The following is a 20,494-nucleotide window of genomic DNA, read 5'->3' as shown; positions in this document are numbered from 1 at the left end:
CGCGGGCGCCGCGCAGGAGCGAGGCTGCTCCGCTCGGGGGAGCCCGCGGGCGAGCAGTGCCCGGGCGAAGATGGCGGCGGCGGCGGCGGCGCGGGCCTGGCGGCTGCTCCGCGGCTCAGGTGGGCTCCGCGGGTGCGGGCCGGCGCGCGGGCTGCGGGGCGGAGAGGCCGCTCGGCCCTTTGGCGCGCCCGCGCCTTCCCCGCAGCGGCCCCCGGGGGGGCGCCGGACCGCGAAGGGCGCTCCCCTCCCCGGCCGGCCCTGCGGGAAAGCGACGGGCATTCTGCACTCGCGCAGGGGCCCCTCGCCCCCTGCGTGGCGTCCGTGCGCGCTGCGTGCTCTTCCTGCTCTCTCTCACATACTTCTTTCTGCCGCAAATGGCCGGAAGGCAGGTAAACACCGGCCCTGCAGGGGGGCCTGGACTGGGAGCCCCCCAAAGTTGGAGACAGGCCAAGCGTCCAGAGCGGAAACGCTGCAGACTCCGCAGCCCATCAGCCCCGGCTTTCTTGCAGGTCCCTTCTTCCCGCTCCGCAAAGACCAGGCGGCTGCCCGCAGGCTCGGGCGCCCTTTGGACCAGCGGCGGCTCTTCAGCAACAGCAAAATCCTGGTGGAGCTCGATGCCAGCACAGGTACCCCACGCCGGCGCCTCGACCCCCGTGGGGTTCGCCCTGACACGGCCCGCTCCGAGGCCCCGCGGGGCCCCCCGCCTCCGTGGGAGCCGGGGCCCCCGAGACCCCTTGGAGAGGCCTTTCGGCACGCGCCAGCCGCGCTAGAGGCACGGGCCGTGGGGCGAGGCGGGGGGCACCCCGGTGCCGTTGCCCTTTCCTGGTTGAGAAGGGCCCCTCCGCGGGATCGTGCCGGTTTGCGTATGCTGGCATTATGCTGACATTTCTCACGGGCCGCACAAGCCTTGGCCGCCCACATGGCGGGGCGGGAGCTGCCTGCGGCGGGGCCCAAACTGCCCCAGCTGCTTGCGGAGGGACCGGCGGCCTCTGGCTCGGCTGCTCGTTCGCCTCGCTCTGCGTCCCCTGCGTCCCCTGTGTTGACAGGCAGCTCACAGATGCGGCTCATGACACCTACAACCCTTTATTTATTTATTTAGAATTTTTGTATGCCGTTCCATCGCTTATAGCCTTGGGACAGTTCACATAAATGAATAAACATGAAACAAATACAATTAAAACCCAGAAACACCCTGGCTGCACAATTAAAACCTATAAATATTATTAATGGTTGTTAAAATATTGTTTAAATAGAAAGATCTTAGCCTGGTGCCGGAAAACAAATAAAAAACCGCCAGACGGAGGACCAGCCCGAGCAGTTCACGAAGCAGGGCGCCTGGGCACCCCGCTGGAGCGTGGCCGACCGGAGGAGTGCCTTCCACTTCAGAGCCATGTAGAAGGCGGCCACATCGGGCCATGATTAGGCCCCGGGGCCACTCAGGAGAGAGCGGGGGGCCCTTCCCGTATGTGTGCATGAGGGGAAAGGCAGGTTTGCCATAGGCGGGGGGGCCCCTGAGGGCCAGTGCCTGCCGACCGGCGTGCCTCGTGTTGCCTCTGCAGGTGTCGCCATGATGAAGATGAAGAGCCTGCCTGTGAACAGCCTCAGCCTGGAGTTCCTCACGGAGTTTTGCATAAGTCTGGAAAAGCTGGAGAACGACAAGGCCTGCCGAGGCGTCATCCTGACCTCGGTATGGCTGCCACGCGGGCCTGGACCGGTGTGGTGGCGGGCCTGGGGGGCGGGGAGAGGGGGAGCCCGGCTGGACCTGGGGAGGGCCTGGCCTGCTCCCCCTGCGTGTAAAAGTTTGCCCCTCACGTTTGGGTCACCTTTTCCCACCTCTGATGGCATCTTACATATGAACAACCTAGATGCAAGCAAAATTAAATCTTGGCCGGAACACTTCCTTCCGGAATGCCGGCTGGGGCAGAGTCCCCTTTCGGGGAAATGGGCAACATCCGCCTTCCCCCAGCCGGCACATTCCAGATGTGCAGGTGACAACTCCCAGTGCGATGGGACTTGCAATCCCACACGTCCGGAGGCTGGGGAGGAGTGCCGCCTGGCCCGTGACGAGAGCTCCCCCCCACTTCCAGGCCATCCCCCAGATCTTCTCGGCCGGGCTGGACATCACCGAGATGTGTGGCAAGACGGAGGAACACTACGCAGAGTTCTGGAGGGCCGTGCAGGAGATGTGGCTGAAGCTGTACGGCTCCAGCCTGGTGACCATCGCCGCGGTCAATGCAAGTCTCTCGCCGCGACCCCGGCGCGCGCCCGTTCGGGTTGGAGGTGGCCGCCGTCCCGCTCCCGCTTCACGGCCCACGCAGGACGTGGGCGAAGGAATAGCCCTGTGCTGAAACGGCAGAGACACGCCAGCCCGGGAGTGGTGGGTGGGCTTTCCGTGGGCAGCTCTCCCAGGCATAAGGGCCGAGAGCGGTGGGGGGCTTGGCTGGGGGTGGGGGGCGCTGGTCGGTGGCAGGGAGGGGGCTGGGGCGCGAGGCCACCTGGCCGGTTCCCCGGTGTGGGGAGCCCTGCTGTGGAAATGCCCCGCCCTTCGCAACTCGGCCTTGCTCGCGGACACTTTTGCAGTGCCGGGGGTCCCACGCGAGGGGCACAGGTGCAGCGAAACGCAGCCAGTGCCAGCCCTGCACCTTGCCAGAGCGTCCAGAAGCGGCGTGTCTCTCCCTGAAGAGAGCTGCACTTGGGTGCCCACTCCGCTTCGCGGCCTCCAGAATGCAGGGCATGCCTTCCTGGGACACCTGGCATTTGGGTCGAGCGATCGGGAGAGGGCAGAGGGCGGGAGCCTTCCCGAAGCAGGGGGGCGCCAGGGACCCGGAGGCACTGCTGGACGCCTGTTCTCTGACCGCTGCAGGGCTCCAGCCCCGCGGGGGGCTGCCTGATGGCCTTATCGTGCGACTACAGGATTATGGCTGACGACCCCAAATACAAAATCGGGCTGAACGAGACGAGACTCGGCATTGTGGCCCCCTTCTGGTGAGGGGCGCTTGCGGAGGCGGTGTCCGTGGGGGCTGCCATGTGCCTTGGGCCTGGGCCCCCGGCTTGGCAGGCACCAAACGGTGAAGGCATGCTTGTGGGGTGGGGGGGGCAACCAGAAGAGCGCTGGCGGCTGCGTCAGACGGAGCAGAGAGACACATGGTATGCAGGCCACCCCCGAAGGGACCACCAGGACGCAGCCTGTACGAGCCGCTTTTATACCCGATCAACTAGTCCCAGTCTGGGGGTGGGGGGGAATTGTGCGCATTAGCATCTCTAAGGTGCACTTGGGGAACAAAACTTGCCACCTGTTCTCCCGGTCAGGTCGGGCTCCCACCTTAAGTCTCAAGCAGTTTTGGCAGTGTCAGCTTTTCGGCAGCCGCCTCGGGGCACCCCTGGCCCCAGCCCCGGCCCAAGCTCGCCTGCCGCCCCAGCCCCCTCCTCCCGCCTGAACCCGCCTCTTGCCGCCGGCCAGGTTTAAGGACACCGCGCTGAACACGGTTGGCCACCGGGCCACGGAGCTCTCCCTGCAGCTGGGGCTGCTCCACTCTGGCCCCGAAGCCCTCAGAATCGGCCTCGTGGATGAGCTGGTCCCGGAGGAGAAGGTCCTGCAGGCCGCCGCCAAAGCGATGGGCCAGTGGCTTGCTGTGCCAGGTGAGAGGGGCCCCCGCAGCCACTTCCCTGGCCGGCCGGGAGGAAGCCGCCCAGGGCCGTCCGAGTGCTTTGAGCTGCGCCTCCCATTGGCCCCGGCCAATGTGGCCAAGGCTCAGGAATCCCAGGAGTTGTACTTGTAGCGTGAAACACCTGGAGGGCGCCAGGTTTGGGAGGGCTGCCCCACCCGCAGCGACCCCCGCGTTTGCCTTGCCCTCGGCCTGGGTGCCTCCAGATGCCCTCTTGCCACTGGTCAGGGACTGGAGAGAACAGCAGAAGAGGTCCGGGAGCAGGTGGAGAGCCTCCGGGGTGGCACCTGGCCCTTGGGCAGGGATTCCCCATCGCTGCCCTAGAGGGGAAACGGGGGGGCTCTGCTGCTCGTGCGTGGAGCCCGGCCTGCCCCCGCCTCACCCGGGGGGCCCCCAGAGGCCCACAGTGCTTGCCAGGCAAGGGTCGTGATCCGGCGCGCTGCCTTCCTTGGTGCCCTAGACCACGCCCGCCAGATCTCTAAGTCCCTCATGCGGAAGCTGCCCATGGACCGCCTGCTGGCGCATCGCGAGGACGACACCCAGAACTTCGTGCGCTTCATCTCCAGGGACTCCATCCAGAAGTCCCTGCAGATGTACATGGAGAGGCTGAAGCAGAAGAAGGGCTGAGCCGGAGCCGGAGCGCCACGGCCCGGAGACACGGGGGGGGCTGCCTCTGGGCCCCGGCCCGGGCCCTGCTGGGCCGCCCCTCCCCACACGCCGCCGGGGCCGCTCCCCTCGAGTGCCTTTTGCATGGAGTGTCCTGCCGTTCGGGAGCCCGAGGCCCAGTAGGGCGGTGTGGGAAGGACGGCGCCCCTCGGGGCCGTTGCAACACCTGCCTTCCTCGGGAAGGGTGGACTTTGCGAAATGTGAACTGCCAATAAACACTTCAGATGTGATTGCGGGTCTCTTCCTGGGAGCAGTTTCTGCAACACCTGCCCCCCCCCCCCAGTCACCCCACCCACAGCCGGCCTGGTTGGGTCCCATCCCCTCTCAAACACAGTTGCCGTGGCCGCTGCTGCCGCTCGGCTGCCACGGAGGGTGCGTGTGCAGCAGCGGGTCACGTGCCCCCCCCCCGTGGCCACTGGCTTTTGTGGTTCAGGGTCCTCGGTGAGCAGCCCTGGCCCAGCAACTGACAAACACGCCTGGAAAGAATCCAGCGCGGCTGCCCCGGAACGACCCTGCGCAACATGCGCCCCGGCCGGTGCAATCTTTGCACAGAGCGGCCTTCGCCCACGCGGCGAGCAACCGACACCTCCAGGGCCCCGTGTGGGGAGGGCGGCTGCCCAGTATTGCGCAAGCAGCCTGCTTCAGCCGGGGCCCGAGTTGTGCAAATGGGGCAGCCGGGCAGAATAGGGAAGTGGCGGTTTGCCCTCCCGCGGTCCAAAGGCCCCGGCAGCACCTCTTGCCCCAGCTGCGGGTCGCCAGCCGAGGCCACAGGCGGCTGCTTGGGCCGTGCCCTGCCCTGCCCGGAAGCTGAGCTGGCTGGAGCTGAGGCGACCCCCAGGCGTGCCCGCAAAGGAGAGCTGTGGGGGGGTGCCGGAGGCGCCGGAAGGCTCCTGGGCCTCGTGATTCCCAAAGGATGCAGATAAAGCCAGCCCCTGCTTGGGACTTCCTGCTTGCCCGCTTCCTCAAGGCACACGGAAATCGGCAACCGATGTGGTGGGTGTGGCAAGCTGCATCCCAAAATCCTGACTTTTCCGCCAGGGTCCAGGGGGTGCTGCCGACTGGATCGTCGACCATACAGGGAAGGAATTGTCTGCATCGGAGTGGCTGCCTTGGTCCTCGCCTGCTGCTTGGCTCACTCACTCGAGCCCCTCACAAGTGCTGGGTCTGCAGGCCACCTGCCCCCCCCCACTTGCAGCCCATTTAAATGCTGGCCTGGTGCCCAGAAGGAGGGTTTGGCCTTTTAGGACAGGAGGCTGGACAGTTCCGCTTATACATATTATTTCTCATGCCATTTTCTGCAGCGGGAGATCACATGCTTCCACACAGCATTTTATCCTCACAACAACCCTGTGAGGTAGCTTAGGCTGAGCAAGTCATTTTCCCAAAGTCCTCTGGGATGCCTCACGACTGAGGGAGGATCTGAACTGGCAATCTACAACCGTGTCAGAGCACTCTCTTCCCCAGCTCGGTGCCCTCTGTGCTGGTGACAACTCCCATCATCCCCAGTCAGTGATCGAGCAGTTGCTGCCCCCCATCCTAGAGGGCAGAGGGCTGGGGAACAGCCAGATCCACAGTGGTTCTCATTCTGGGGAAAAGGCGGCTGTGGACGATGGGCCTTCGCAGGGCAGCCTTCCAGTTCGAAGCGATCGTTTCAAAACCTGCGAGCCGGCCGAGTGGGAGGGGCAGAGGCAGGAGAGGGGCCCGTGGGCCCGGGGGCCGTGGCCACCCCTCTGCCGGCCCGGGGGGCAAGCGGGATCTTGCGCGGCAGCGGTGGCGGGTGGGGGGCCGCGGAGCAGCGTCAGCGAGACTTCAGGGTCACCTCCACCGGGAAGTGATCGCTGACGACCAGCGCCTGCGGGGAAGGGAGAAGCCCGTGGAAGAACATGGCGGGTCAGGAGAGCCCCCCGCTCCAGCCCCGCCACACCGCCCTGCCCGTTCGGACCAGACTCGCCCCCGGGGAAGCAGGCGGGGCAGCGCTAAGCCTTCAGGCAGGCGAGCCCAGCCGTGGCCAAAGCCAGTGTCCCGGCACACAATCGCTTCCCTGTCAGGAAAAGCTCTGCGGTGGACGGACCGGCCCTGGGCCCTCTGGCTTGTGCTCCCGGGTGACCGGAAGGCCGGATTTGGTGGCAGGCAAACTCCCTTTAACAGTGGGCTCATATCCACAATTGTTCAAAAACCACATCAGTTAGAAAGCTGGGAAACAGCTTAAACTAATGACTTAAACGTGGTGGGTGGGTGTGTGTGTGTGTGTGTGAGAGAGAGAGAGAGAGAGAGAGAGAGCGAGCGAGCGAGCGATTACCTCTTCTTGGTTCAGCTTGAAAGCTCTTTGGAAATCAAACACAGTGGCAGAGTTGGGCTTGATCCACTTCCGCAGCTTCGAGCCGCTCACCACGATCCTGGGACACAACAGGGCACCGTCGGAGCGGCCCTGCTCCCCTTGTCCCCGTCCAGCGGGGAGCCCTCGCCCCGGCCCCCGAAAGGCTGGCGTGGGACCCCAGCAGCCTTCCCAGGGCATGAGAAGCAGGGCGGGGGGGAGGCCCAGAGAGGCCGCCCGGTGTGGCACTGGGGGTCCGAGGGGCCAGTGGTGGCCCCGGCCGGCGATGGCAGAAGCGGTCTGCGGGGGTGGGGGGGGAAGCCCTGCCCCTCGGCTGCCCCCTGCCCGCCTCTCACCTGTCGTAGGCGCAGTCGGACTTGCCCACCGTGGTGTCAGCCGAGTCCGGGATGAGCCAGTGGAAGACCTCGCTGGCGCGCAGGCGGATGGCGGCCCAGTCCTTCTTGCCCACGTAGCTGCAGTCCGCGTTGAAGTCCCCCAGGAACATCATGTTCTGCGGGGCGAGGCGAGGCGAGGGGAGGGGAGGGGAGGGGAGGGGAGGGGAGGCTCAGCGGGCAGAGCAGACGGCCGCGCTCGACCCAGCGCCCAGCCTCCAGCGGCGGACAGCCAGGCGCCGGCGGGGCATCCGGCTGGCGCCCCCATGCGCCTTCCCGCTCCCGGCCGAAGAGGGCGGGCGAGGGCGCGGGCGGCAGCTCGGGACCCCCGTCTCCGACCCCCTCCTCGCGCACTCACGTCCGTGCCCCACTTGTCGATGACCGCCAGGTACACGTCGTAGAGCGCGTCGATCTCCGCCACGGCCTCGCCCGGGACCGCGTGCAGCGGGATCAGGACCAGCTCCGCCTCCTCTGCAAGAGAGCCGCGTCACCGCGCCCCGCCAGCCCCCGGTCGCCGGTCGCCGGTGGGGGCGGCTGCGGGGGGCGGGGGTCGCCCGCGGTCGCTTCCCGGCAAACGGCCCGGTGCGCTTCGGGTCTGGATCTCCGTCCGCCAAGGGCCCGGGCGGCGCAGCAGTGGGGCGAGCGAGGAGAGCCGCGGCGGCGCCTGACCCACACCGGCCGAGCCGCCGCCGGCGTCGCCGCCCCGCGCTCCGCAGTTTTGCAGAGGGACGTGGTCTCCATCGTCAAACGCACGGAAGCCGCTGCTGGGGAAGGTTCCCGCCCGCGGCCCCGGAGCCCTGCCGGGCAGCCGTGCCCCCCCGAGCCGCCCCCCGCTCACTAACTTGCATCGGGAACCGAGAACTTCACGATGAAGGGCGGCCTGCTGAAGGCGTCGCTCTTGTCGGGGAACTGGTAGGTGCTGGCCACGGAGACGCGCACCGACCTGGAGGGAGCAGAGCGGAGCCGAGGGGTGTCAGCAGCAGCCGCAGAGGGATAACTGTGGGGCCCTTCGGGGCCGGCCTCCCGGGCCAGGGGCGCCACCGGTCCGACCAGCCCAGGGCCGCTGCCCGGGCTCCAGTGCCCCGTCCTGCTGGGTCCGAGGAGAGGAACCCCTTCCACTGCCGGCAGGTTTCCTAGCAGGTTCCCTCCCACACGCTTTGCCCGAGACAGACCATCGGCCCGCCCAGCCTGTGCTGTCCCCCCAGCTGGCCGGAGCCCTCCAGGAGCTCGGCTCAGAAGGGAGACCTCACTGGCCCACCTCGCCGGCCATGTGTGTGGGGGGCGCTTTGAGCCAGGGCGGCCCCAGTGCAGAGCAGGTGCTCAGCCATGGAGCTCTGGCCCGTCAGAGCGAGCCGCTCCGCACCGGCTGGGGGCAAGCTGCCGGCCTCCGCATCGGGCAGGCCTCTGTGCTGGCGAGCAGCCCCGGGGGTCCAGCGAGGTGCAGGTATGAGGGCTGCCGTTTGGGGTGGGGATGGGTGCCAGCACCTGTAGAGAAAGAGGTACTTCTCCTTGTAGTTCTCGCGCCCCAGCGACTGGCTGATCTCGAAGGCGTACTTGTGCTTGGAGGCACTGCAAGGCAGAGGCGGGGAGGCCGAGTCGGGGCGTCCTCTCCCCTCGTTCGACTCCCCCACCCAGCGGCTGGCCCTCCCCGCCCGTGCGCTGCTTGCCCAAGCGTGCCAGCGCACCTGTGCCGAGCAGGTTGGAGGAGGAGGCCTTGCCAAACACGAGGCCCCCTCCGGCCACGTGCTTTTTGCAGCCGGGCGGCATCCAACCGCACAGCACGGCTTGGCCAAGGAGGAGGGCCAGTCCCACGCTGGCGCACCTGCCCTGGCCTCCCCGCCCCCCGCCTGCGAGGCTTCGGGTGCGTTACCTGTTGAGGCGCTCCAGCAGCTCGCTGACAGCACTGAGGTCGGAGTCGCGCACCTCCTGCACCAGGGCGATGTCGTACTGGGACAGGATCTGCCAGGAGCACACGCCCCGAGGGACGAGATCAGGACAGGCCTGCCGCTCGTCCCCTCTCCCCCCACAGCACTCAGCCAGCGCCCCGAAGGTTGTGCCGTGTGTGGGGCCCCAACACTGCCCCCCATTTTCAGGCAGTCCGCAGGCGATACCCCTTCCGTGGGCCCCTTCCTCCCTCGGGAGCCGCCCTCTCTCCACCACGGGCCCCCACCGCTCTCTCCCCCATGTGCTCACCTTGACAATGACCTCTGAGGTCCCCTCATCCGACAGCTTGCTGTCTCCAAAGCTCTGGATGTTGAAGGCGCAGATGCGCAGGGGGCTGGCCACCGGCAGCAAAAAAGCCAGGCAGGGCACCAGCAGCAGCCTCATGGTCCCTGGAGTAATGGGGCGGGGGCTTAGGGGGCAGGAAAAGGGGGCACGCTGTGGGAACACCTGCTGTACTCACATGCCCAAAGTGAAGCTCCACCAGCTTTTAACAGGCCGTGTCCACAAGCCTGTAGAAACACCCGAGATTTTGAACGACACATGAATACCTTCCTCCCTGGGACTCAGCCTGAGCATGGACGGCTGAGGAGCAGCCCTTCTTGGCACGAGGCTCGGCCTCGGCGAGGCTGCTGAGGAGGGGCCCCTACCTCAGGGCAGAGCCCTGCGGGCCTGTGGGAAACTTGCTGCCCAAAAGCAGGCGATGCTTTTCCTGGCACCCAGAGAAAGTGGCGAGGACAAGCTTCACCGGCTGAATGACCGCATCCCAGGCCGCCCTAAAAGGCAGCAGAGCAGGGCTGGTTTGAAGAGAAGAGAGCTGGCACTGGGGGAAACGAGGTCCACACGCTGAGATCAGAGGGGACCCACGTTAGCCTGATTCCGTTGGTTCTGGGCCAGGACAAGGGGAACGCCTGCTTCCCATCGCGGCAGCTTCTTCGCTCCCGGCCGCCTTCCGCGCACCTCCCTCAGCCTCCCCTCACGTGCCGCATCGGCAGCTGCGCCCTCTCCTCACAGGGGGCTGCGCCCTCTCCTCACAGGGGGCTGCCCAGCCCTGGGTCCTCCGAGCTGCCCTTGGCTGCGCCTTCTCCACCTGCCCGTATCCTTCCCGTTGGTGCGGTGGCCAGAGCTATGCACGAGAGTGGCTGTGCCCAAGTTTGTGCAAGGGGGAGTGCGATGCCAGCAGTCAAATTCAGCCGCTTCCCTAATTGTGCCTCCACGGCGCACGCCTGTCGCGGCCGCCGCACGCTTGCCGGACTGCCACTTCTATCGAGCTGTCCACCGCAGCCCCGCGATCGCTCCCTCGGGCGGCCCGCTAGCTCCGATCCCGTCGGCAAAGTCTCTTCTACCCCCTTGAAGCCCGCGACCGTCGCCACGCCTTACATTGCACAAGCCACGTGTTGGCGTCGAGGAGAACGGAGTCGCACAGGGTGCCTTTGAGGTGGAATATGATGTGGGGGAGAACCCCAACCCCGCACAAAGCGAAGCGAAGGAGCTTCAAAAAGCAAGCAGCCTTACTGTGGTTTGGCGCACGCCCGGAGTCCTTCCCGCCCTGGCGCTCCGTCAGTCAGCAAACTCTTCCCCAGCCTCGGTCCTCGGCCAGAATGCCAGCGAAGGAGCGCAGCACTGGCCCCGGCACCACCAAGCACCTGCTCCTCTGCGCCAGGAAGCGAGTGCCCATCCCTCGTGTGGGTGGGGGCCCTTAATAAGCACCTTCGGACTGTGCCTTTTCCAGAGCAGCGCTGCAAGCTCCACCTTGGGAGGGCCGGGCGTTGCACCATCGTGGTTGCAAAGTTTGTGGCAGCGCAAGAAGGCGCCCGCGCACGGAAGCCATTGGGAGCAACTCTGTGACCTCAGGTGTGCAGCAGGTGCGACTGTACGTGCCAAGGTCACGCCTGTAGGATTTCCGCCTGCGCAGGAGCACTGCCGAGAAGCAGAGCCATCAACGGCAAGCCCCGGGCACAGCCTGGGGGACCCTTGAGCAGAGAGAAAGGACAACTTTGCAGGGACAACTGCCATGTCCGGCTAGCGGAGAAGAAGAGGCCGGGGCGGTGGAAGTGGCAGGAGAGCTGAGGAGCCTGAGCGCCTGGGGGCCCGAGCGACCGGCCTCTGGGCCAAGCAGGAGTCCTGCCCTGAACCGCATGAGCCGCTCTGTCCTGCCACCCTCCCCGCCCTCCTGTGAGGAAGCAGGCTCAGAAGCGCCCCCCCCCGGCTCCTCCAGAGATCTCCCCCCGCTTCAGGCTCAACAGCCCGCCCAGCCCTGTGCCGGCTCCGTCCGGCTGCCCTGTGCCTTGTGCCCGGTGGCCGGCCGGGGGATCCCGGCAAAGACAGGGCAGGCCTTGCCCAGAGCGCTCGCCCTCTGGGAGAACCGCACACACCGGGGCAGATTTGCCAGCTGGGCTCTGCCGGGGCTGCTGCGTGGCTTGGGCTCCTTTGGCAACTCTCAGGTGGGGGGGGGCTGTGGGGCACGGACAGGATCTATTCCGGAGGCCCTGAAGACCAATGGGAAGGGGGGAGAGTCACCCCGGGCTTCGGGGGCCCGGCAGGAAGCCTGCCAGCCGCACTCGGCCGAGGGGCCAAGCTGCTTCTGCTTGCCCAGCTTGGCGGCCCTGAATTATAGGCGCTGCTGGACTCCCCGAGTGTGGGGAGGTGCGAAGCAACACCATCTGCCCGGGATGGGAAGGCTGGGGGTGGCCACCCCCCACTTCCCCTCGCAAGTCCTCGCTCCCCCAAGGCAACCTGCCCTGGTTCTCAGCCCCACGTGGTCCTGGAGGGCGTCTGTGGCCACCCGGGAAGCCAGCCTGCGACTAGCAGGGCCTCAGCCAGGGAACGAGCGGCGCTGGGAACGCCCTCGGGACACCCAGAGAGGCACCCGCGGGCACAGAGCAACCCCCGGCACGCCACATGCCGCCCTCTGGGAGCCCGGCCGTCTCTTCTGGGCTCTTGCCAAAGTGGATGCGGCCCTTGCGAAACGCGGGCCGTGCCTTGCACAACCGCTGCGGTTCCCTGTGCCTCGTGTGGAGAGGGGCTCTTGGGAAAGCGCCCGTCCCCCTCGCTGTAACGGGGTGGCCCGCAGCCCTGCTGCGTCCTGCTCGGGGCAAACGTCCTGCCTCGGTTCTGCCTCTGCCCAGCAGCATCCGCTCTCCAGCCCCGCTCCAGGCCCGTTTGCCCAAAGCAGGGACCCCAACCGTGGCCTGCCTAGGAATCACTGAGCTCGGTGGGAAAACACCAGCCAGGCCAGGAGGCGGATCAAAGACCACAGAAGGGGCCGGAGGGCCCGTGGGAGCGCCGTGGAGCAGCTCACGAGAAACGGGGACCTCTGCGGCCGAGCAGGGGAGGAGCTAGAGCAAGAACTTGCCAGACCAGCACGCGTGTGGCTCGCGGACAGCTTTATTCAGCCCGGCCCCGTCCTCGCCATCTTGCACCGGCAGCTTGTCGGGATCAGCACCTCCCTGGAGCGGGACAAACGTCTCACTGTGTCGAGGGACCGCGCAGGCGGCACATCTGGCTCAAGGTGCGGCTGCAGAGATGCAGTGGAGGCACCGGCTCCGCGGAGGAGCAGGGAGGACGTGCCGACGGTCCCTGCGCTGGGCGGCTGGGATACCCCGGGCGAATTGCGGCATCACTGCAGGCTCACTTCCACGGGGAAGTGGTCACTCACCGCCAAGGCCTAAGCGGCAGGGGAGGGAAGCAACAGCAGCGTCAGGGAAACACACGGCGCCTTCTTGCTCCCGAGCACAGCGCAAGCACGGGGTCAGATTGGCTGCCGGCGTGTCGGATGGGGACTGGGGAGGCCTTGGGCCAGATCGCAAGCCTCCGACCAGCCTACCCCGCAGGGCTGCTGGGAAGATACAGTGGGGAAGGAGGAGGAGGTGGCCCACCCCAGCTCCGGGGAGATGGCCCCCGCCAGGAAGTGCTGCGCGATGCTGCCAGCATGGAGGGATGCGGCACATGTATTCTCCGCCCAAGGGGGCAAAGGGGGGCGAGAGAGGCATTGTGGGCACCTGCGCCCCCTCCTTCGACCTCCCTGCCACCACCGCACCCCCCACCCGCCGGCCAGCCTCCCGGGAGTTGCTCACATCCTTCTGGCTGAGCCTGAAGGTCCGCTGGAAGTCGTTCACCCCGGCTGTGCCGGGCAGGATGCTGCTCCTCAGCCGGGTCCCGGCCACCACCAACCTGCGGGGCAGCGTGCGGGGGATCAGCAAGGGGGCTGGGCGAGCTGCAGCGGCCACGTCGACCCCAGACCGCGTGACCCATGCGAGGCTGGGCCGGCGGGGAGGCTCGGGCGATTCTCCCCGCCCGGGCACCCGTGTTGCGCCCCGCTCCCCGGGCAGGTGCTGCCTCACTACCGCCTGTGCCCGCTGGTCTGCCGCCCCCGTCCTGCGCCCTCCAGCTCCGCGAGCCCTGCAGCTGCGTGGCCACCTGCCAAGCCTCGCAGCCCAAGCCGCCAGTCCTCATGGCTGCGTGCCACCCCGCCTCCGAGGAAGCGAGCCTGGGCGCCCGGGGCTCGGGGAACGCGTGCCTACCTGTCGTAGGCGCAGACCGTGCTGCTCACGGTGGTGTCCGCGCTGTCCGGGATGAGCCACTGGAAGGCCGCGCTGGAGCGCAGGCGGATGCGCGGCCAGTCCTCAGGCAGAACGTAGGAGCAGCCCGCGTTGAAGTCCCCCAGGAAGAGCATCTCCTGCGGGGCAGAGGAAGGTGCGGGCTGGGTGCAGGCGCAGCGGCCGGCGAGGGGCCGGGGGGCCCCTGGGCGGGCGGCGAGTGCAGCCATGGGGCTGGGGCACGGGGCTTACGTCGGTGCGCCACTTGTGCTTCACGTCCAGGAAGACGTCGTAGAGCGCGTCGATCTCGGCCACGGCCTCCTGGGGCGCGGCGTGCAGCGGGACCAGCACCAGCTCCTTCGCCTCTGGCAGAGCGGGGGGGGGGTCGTCATACGGGGGCCTCGCACGCAGCTCCCGCACCCCCGCCGGCCGAGGCATGGCGAGTGGGTGCCAGGAGTCGCACCTGTTGATTCCTAGCACCTGGCGGGGAGGGCCCTCCTCCTCCTCCTCCTCCTCCTCCTCCTCCTCCTCCGGCGAAGGACAGGGGCTTGGAGCATCCAGCGCAGGCTGCGGCGGGGCGGGATCGCTTCCCCAGCCGTCCCACAGCCTGGCACGGGACCCCGGACTTCACTGGAGGGCCGTCGGTGGCTGTGGGAAGCACACAAACATCGCCCCCCCCCCCCACTCCCAGCATCAAACTTCTCTTCCAGGCCGAAAAGCTGCCCCTGTGCTCCGGACTCGTGAGGCCACAGCTGCAAACCACCGATCCCGAATTTAGCCCCCTCCTCCGAGCATGTGGGACTTTGTGCTTTAAGCAGGACTCCAGGGATAACACAGGATTCATGTGCCTGCAGCTCCTTGGGCGCTTTTTTTTAGCTTTTGTTTGGGGGGGTGCTGTGGGGGTTCAGTTGGGCCTCAAGCCCCCACTCCCGTGGCAGCCCGGACTCAGGAATTCCTTGGCCACATTCTGTGGGTGAGGACGGGCCCCTGGCTTATGCCCTTCCAGTCTCAGGGGCTCTGCTGATGCCGCAGGAAGGGCTGGGCCGCTAGCCAGCATTCCCCAACCTCATGCCCTCCAGACTGGGTTGGACTGCAATAACCAGAATCCCCGGAATTATGAGGCAGCGGGCTGGGAACGGAGCAGGTTGACTCAGAACAGCCCTCCCCGGTGACTGGCAGCGGCAGGCGGGGCACGCATCCTGCCCAGCTGCTCATCCCGGCCATGGGGTCCAGGCCCCTGCCCTCGGCTTACCCGTCTGGGGCACGGCAAACTTCACAATGAACGGCTCCCTGCTGAAGGTGTCATTTCGGCAGGACTCACAGCCGTCCTCGTAGTAGTAGCTGTCCAGGAGAGCCACCTTGTCCCGCCTGCGCCAAGAGAAGCCGCGAGGGCAGCACTGGGCGCTTCCGCCCCGCTCCCCCTGGGCAGGGGCTCGGGGGAGGCTCAAGGGCGCTGGGGGGGTGCCCACGACAGAGAGAGCTTCAGGCAGCAGCGGCCAGAACGACCGGGGGAAGAACAGGCGGCCCTGGGCAGCGTGGCAGAAGGTCAGCAGGTGGGGGGTGCATCTGCTCGTCTGGGTCTCGCGACTTTCCACTACGAGCGCACATGGCAAGCACCAGCAAGCCAAGAGAGCAACAAAAATATGAAAGGAAACAGCCAGAAAGTGCCCCAGAGCAGCAGGAACACTTTTGCACGGGGCGATCCAAGGGAGCAGAATGGGCTCCAGTCAGCATTCAAGGACAAGGCAGAAAGTGGTGCTGAATTTCACGGACGAGGAAGCCGAACTGGCTCTTCTGTGGTTGGCAGGTCTTGATTTCTGGCTGAGGCTGCACTGAGAGCCGGCAGGGAAGTGGGGAGGGCGGGGGGAGTCACCTGGACATCCTCCGAGTCCCACCACGGGCTGCTGCCCCACAGCAGAGTCCCCGCATTGCACCTGGGAGGGCCAGGTTTGACTCTGGGCAGCCTCTCCAGGTGGACGCAAGGAAGACTCCCACCTGGACCCCTGTGGAGCTGTGGCTGCCGGTCAGGGTCAGCAGCACCGGCCAAGACGGACGCGGGGCCTGCCTCTGTGAGGATGCCCTGTCCCCGCTGCACCCTTCTCTCGCTCGAGGCCTCACCTGTAAATGAACAGGTACTGCTCCTTGTAGTTGTTCCGACCCAAAGTCTTGCTGACCACGTAGCTGAAAGGATCGGGGATGGCCCTGCGGGAGAGCGTGCCGTGAGCACGGGCGGTGCAGGCAGAGGCTTCTGCGTTCCGGACCTCAGACCAAGCGAGCGAGTGGCGGGTCAGCGAGGGATCCTAGGCAGGGGGCCCCCAGGGCAAAGGCCGCTTCCTCTTGACTGGAGAAACCCAGCAGGGCTACAGGCCGAGGCCTGGACCCCCATCGCGGGCCGGAAGCCTCATCGGGAAGCACCAGGGATCCGTCTTCTGTCTGCTGCTCCTTTTGAAGGCCTGCGCTCTTTCCCAACCCCACCGCTGCTGGACGTTCACCCTCCTCGGGGCGCGGGGGAGAAATGGTCCCTTCTGAGTGGCAGAACCCTATGCTTTTCCTGCAGAAAGAAGGCATGACCCCCCCCCACATCCTCCGGAGATGTGCCCTTGCAGCTACCCCGCGATTAGGTTTGCTTTACGGTCCCCCCTCCTGGCAGCTCCTAATGGGAAACACACCGGTCAAGTTGGTCCAGCAGTTGCTTGACTGCAGAGAGGTCGGCATCGCGCACCTCCTGGACGAGGGTGATGTCGTAGGTGGAGACAACCTGGGGTGGCAGACAGCAGAGGGCGCTCACTGGCTCTGCGGGTGAAGCTGCGCACCGACCGGGAGGCGGAAAGGGAGCTTTGTGCTGCGACCGAGTCTCCCCGTTCCTCTGGAGACAAGAGGCGGCACGGCTGTGGCCTCTTCTGTGGAAGAGGAAAGGGTCGCAAGACTCCGCGCAGCTTCCTTCCCCAGTCAGGTGCCCGCCAGGTGTGCAGGAGCGGCCCGGGGCATTCTGGGAGCTGTCATCCAGCCCTTCTGCTGGGAGAACGAGGCCCAGAGGCCTGCTTGGTGGGGGCAGCTCGGCTGTGAGTCTCCCCGCAGACGAGGGCCGAGCGACTCACTCTGACAATCGTGTCCGCGATGGTCAGGTTGGAGAGCTTCTTGTCCCCAAATGTCCTGATGTTGAAGGCGCTGATCTTCAAGGCCAGGGCAAGCTGCAGGAGGGGGAGCCCGCCCAGGAGCAGCAGCGGCAGCGCCGGCTTCATGGTCCTCGCCTGCACAGTGAGAGGGGGGCAAAGGTGTCTGGGGGTGCAGACGGGTTCCCCTCTGGGCCCCCCCTTTTGCTCCATAGCCCGCTCTGGCCTACGCTCCATCTATCTGCATTCCAGTTCGGGAGAACTGTCAGGGGAGGAACGGTGTCGGGAGTTAGCCACAGCCTCCTTGTGAGTAAAAGATTGGCCCACTTGCCAGCCATCCAAGACGGGTGGATTAATGTTCACCCACTTACAGCCAAGTGCAGAGCTGTTAATTAATCCGACTTCATGCCAGTGTCTTCAGTGATGCCGCGTTTCTGATATGGCACATCAATACTCAGACTGGGAGCAAAGGGAAGGTGCAGGTAAGGGACTTCCAGACAAGGGGCTGATCCCGCACACCTGGATTTTGTGGGATGCCCGGATAAACTATTCCTTTGGAAACCCTCCCATGTTTTTGCACTGCCTCTTCTGTCCTTTTTCTTGTCAAAAGAACCTCTGTTCAGAGAAAAAGACTGTGTGGTTTTGAGTGGCAGCCTTTGGAGGGCTCCCCCTGGGAGCCCCACGTATCCTTTCCAGTTCCCTTGAAGGTAGAGATCAGGTAAGTTCTAATTCTGAGACTGGTCCACAATTCGCCACAGGGCTCTTTGGGACCGACACAACGCCAGCAGTCATTACTTCCCTCAGAGAAATTGCTCAGCTTGGCCAGAGTGAAGGGTTATTCCACAGCGGTGTTCAAATTCGTGCTTAACCTTCTCTGCAGTGCGCTTTTCCAAATCCATTTCTGAGCCACTGATGGGATTTCAGACTGAAAGTAGTGTTTGATTCCTAGTCTTGTTGGTGCGAGTTCCGTAATAAATCTACATCTCCAGTGAAGCGGTACAAGTTACCCAGGCTTTTCTTGGGTGTCCAGTCAGCGTTCCTCTGGGGCAGAGCAGTCCCTGGCCCTGCATTTGCTCTCTCAGCCTCCGAGGGGGAATGGTGAGGCATTCCAGAATCCAGTGCATGCAGCCGGAGTGGTACGCTCTGGCCCTATGTCAGAGCAGCCGCGAACCACAAATTCCACGTTTCAGCAACTCAGAAAGAGGCGCGAAGGCAGAGGACAGCGGGGGGGGGGGGGGGGGAGGGGGGGTATGAGAGGCTGAGGGGGCTTCCAGGTCCGTTTCCAGAAGGTCTGCCCCCTCCTCCTCTTGCTTCTGACTTCGGCTTTCTAGCAGCACCTGGCAAGCCCTCCTGTGCCCCAGCCTGGCTTGGCAAATGTCCCACCCTGAACCTGCCATCTCTTTTCGTGGCCAGGTCCTGCAGCCACTGGCCACTCTTACCTGGTGCGGGTAGGGAGTCTGCTGGAGATGGTTCCTGCTAGTGATTTTCCTTAGACACACCTTGGCGAAGGTCACCTTCCCCTAGTGAAAGACATGATTGTTCCTGGGTGCTTGGGCGGGGACAGGGAAGGGGGCAGCTTCGCACCGGTGCCTCTCCCCTCCTTGGGGGTCTCTCGTCCTTTGTCTTCCATGGCACCATGGCAAAGGACAGCCCCCCCTTGCTTCCCAGGATCCTTCCTTCCTCCTTCCCCCGGGAATCCCTGGAAGGAAGTCCTGTTGGGATGCAGCCCTGGCCGGGCAGCGCAGAGACAGGCACAGGTGCCAGGATGGACCTGCTGGGCGGACTGCACCCGCTGCCCAGGTGGTGCAGAGTGGCCTTGGCGTGGGCCTTGGCGTATCCTCCGTTGGGTGTCCTCTGCAGTGGGGGAATCAGCCCGAATCCAGTTTAAGTAAAATCTAAGTTTATGAGGGACTGGGCATGTCTCTTTACCTGCGTGTCTCCTCTCACCTGGGGACAGCTCTTCGTCCCCCTTTTCTTAATATAGTTCACCGCCCTGACCTTATCGGGTGTTTATTTGATTCGGTATTTGTGCAGGTGTCCAGATTCCATGCAGGAGATTTCTGGGATGAAAAATGGTGGCTGGTTGTTTTTTAAGTCCTTCTTCCTGATAAGAGCAGCTGCGTGCCGTACACGTGCCCGTACACGTGTTCCCAGATTCCTGAGGGACACTGGAAATGCCACAAAATTGAACCTGAGGAAGTTATGGCAACCAGGGGGTGTTACTGTCCCATCGCTTCCCCACATCAGTACTTTATGAAGAGGTTTCATTATCTGTAATAAGTGTTACAATTGAAGCTTAACATTTGAAAAATATGTATTTAGTGATTAAATTTGTATCCTGCTTTTTCCTCTCAGCAACTGGCCCAAAGTCAAACTGTCAGCTTTGTGGCAGGGACTAGCTCTCCCGGGTGCTTGTCGCACACGCAGGTCCCCAGCTGGCATCTTGCACCCTTTGGGTGGCACCGACGTCCTGGGAAGGGGCTTCTGCAGCACAGCCCTCTGCGCGTCTCCTCGGAGGCGAGTCCCACTGGCCTCCGTGGGGCCTGCAGCCTGCCTCATCCCACCTCCGCAGCATCCCTGGCAGGGCGGCCTTGGTGCTCAGAACTCCGCCATCCTGCCCTTGCACCCCGTCCGTGCCCGCGAACCCGGGTTCAGGGAAGCCCCTGCCAGACCGCGCGGGCTTGTGCAAGTCCCGGCTGGGATCCGCGGCAGTATCTGGCCGAGACGATGGTGCGCCGACACAGGGGCCGAAAATGGTTCCGAGATGCTTGTACGGGCGGGCCAAGCACAGCTCGCCAAGGGAACCAGCGAGACGGCGAAGGCCCCACGAGCCGCACCTGGCACAGAGCCAGCCTGGGGTGCCACCCATCCAGACGAAAGAGCAGGGCCAGCCCGTCAACTGGGCACTGCTCTGAGGCTTCCCCTTTGCTCCAGGGAGCACGTGCAGAGGAACCGCCTTTCGTGAGACCACTGTGATATGAAAGTTCGGAACCAATCCATCCGTGCAGTGTCCCCCTCCGACTCCCTGGATCCTCTCCATGTGCCTGTGCGGCCGGCTAGGCTGAGAGGCCGGTCCCCATTCAGCCCTCTAGCCAGCCCGAAGGTCATCCTTGCAGGAAAGGCCACCCCCTCCGTGGTCCCCCTCCAGCGAAGAGGGGCAGGCGCCTCGCACAGACTCGTCTCGGGGGTCCCTCCGGGGCTGCCTGCACGCTGCGTGTTTTGCTGGGAGCCTGCACAAGCGGTGAGTCTCCTCTGGGCCGGACCCTTTCTTGGCGCGCCTCCTGCTCCCGGCCCCTTCTGTTCCGGACATCAGCTGTGCCCTGGCCAGGCCCCCGCTCCGGCCCCCCGGTCTTATCGCCAAGGATTTCGCCTGGCCTTGCAAACACCTGCTGGCCCGCCAGGCCACGAGTCCGGCACAGCGGCCCTGGGGGGGCGGCCCTGAAGCGCTTTCCCGGCCGAGCGGCCGTGTGCAAGAGCTTTTCTTGCCCGAGGGGCCTGCTGAAGTTCTGCCCGTGAGGCTGCAAGCCAAGGGGCCACGCCGAGCGAGCGCCGCCCGCCCGGGAACCCTCCAGCGCAACGCGAACGGCTGAAAGGCCCTGGAGGGGCAGCCGGTGCCCCCAGGCAAGGCGCACCGCAGCTCCCGGCATTCCGGCAGCACGGCCGGGGCTGGGACGGCGCGAGGGCCCCGCCATGCTCTCACGCCCCTCCCCGCTCCGTGCCCGGGGCTCTGCCTCCCCTGCTTCCCCGCACTGAGGGAAGAGAAGCTACTGCCCCGCCCGGACCTCCCGACCAGCGAAGGCGGGGAGGAAAAGCGGGACTCCACAAGCTGCGCAGCGCCGGAGACGGTGCTGTGAGTGGAGGGGCG

The 20,494-nt window shown here is 65.5% G+C and overlaps 2 protein-coding genes across 3 annotated transcripts; one reads left to right on the top strand and one right to left on the bottom strand.

The window, feature by feature from the left end:
• Window positions 1-20: 20 nt before the first annotated feature.
• On the top strand, window positions 21-4,561 carry ECI1 (enoyl-CoA delta isomerase 1). The gene is made up of 7 exons (XM_044433394.1): window positions 21-119; window positions 510-626; window positions 1,560-1,687; window positions 2,088-2,234; window positions 2,864-2,985; window positions 3,461-3,639; window positions 4,126-4,561. Exons 1-7 carry the CDS (start codon window positions 71-73, stop codon window positions 4,290-4,292), a joined length of 909 nt encoding a protein of 302 aa, XP_044289329.1. The 5' UTR covers window positions 21-70; the 3' UTR covers window positions 4,293-4,561.
• A 1,034-nt stretch (window positions 4,562-5,595) lies between these two features.
• On the bottom strand, window positions 5,596-16,758 carry LOC123025004 (deoxyribonuclease-1-like 2). 2 transcript variants are annotated; one of them, XM_044433395.1, is made up of 9 exons: window positions 10,494-10,643; window positions 9,231-9,370; window positions 8,908-8,996; window positions 8,523-8,606; window positions 7,880-7,980; window positions 7,396-7,508; window positions 7,002-7,156; window positions 6,631-6,727; window positions 5,596-6,183 (listed from the first exon to the last, which is right to left on the bottom strand). In XM_044433395.1, the coding sequence occupies exons 2-9, from the start codon at window positions 9,363-9,365 to the stop codon at window positions 6,130-6,132; spliced, it is 828 nt and encodes a 275-aa protein (XP_044289330.1). In that variant the 5' UTR covers window positions 9,366-9,370; window positions 10,494-10,643; the 3' UTR covers window positions 5,596-6,129. The 2 variants fall into 2 exon arrangements, with proteins under 2 accessions (XP_044289330.1, XP_044289332.1); XM_044433397.1 differs by lacking the exons at window positions 6,631-6,727; window positions 7,002-7,156; window positions 7,396-7,508; ... (3 more) ...; window positions 9,231-9,370; window positions 10,494-10,643 and adding exons at window positions 13,055-13,151; window positions 13,502-13,656; window positions 13,769-13,881; ... (2 more) ...; window positions 16,186-16,274; window positions 16,615-16,758.
• Window positions 16,759-20,494: the final 3,736 nt, after the last annotated feature.

The sequence above is a fragment of the Varanus komodoensis genome, unplaced genomic scaffold (assembly GCF_004798865.1).
Source record: "Varanus komodoensis strain SLA01 unplaced genomic scaffold, ASM479886v1 scaffold26, whole genome shotgun sequence".
NCBI lineage: Eukaryota > Metazoa > Chordata > Lepidosauria > Squamata > Varanidae > Varanus > Varanus komodoensis.
This window is presented reverse-complemented; position numbering and strand designations above follow the sequence as displayed.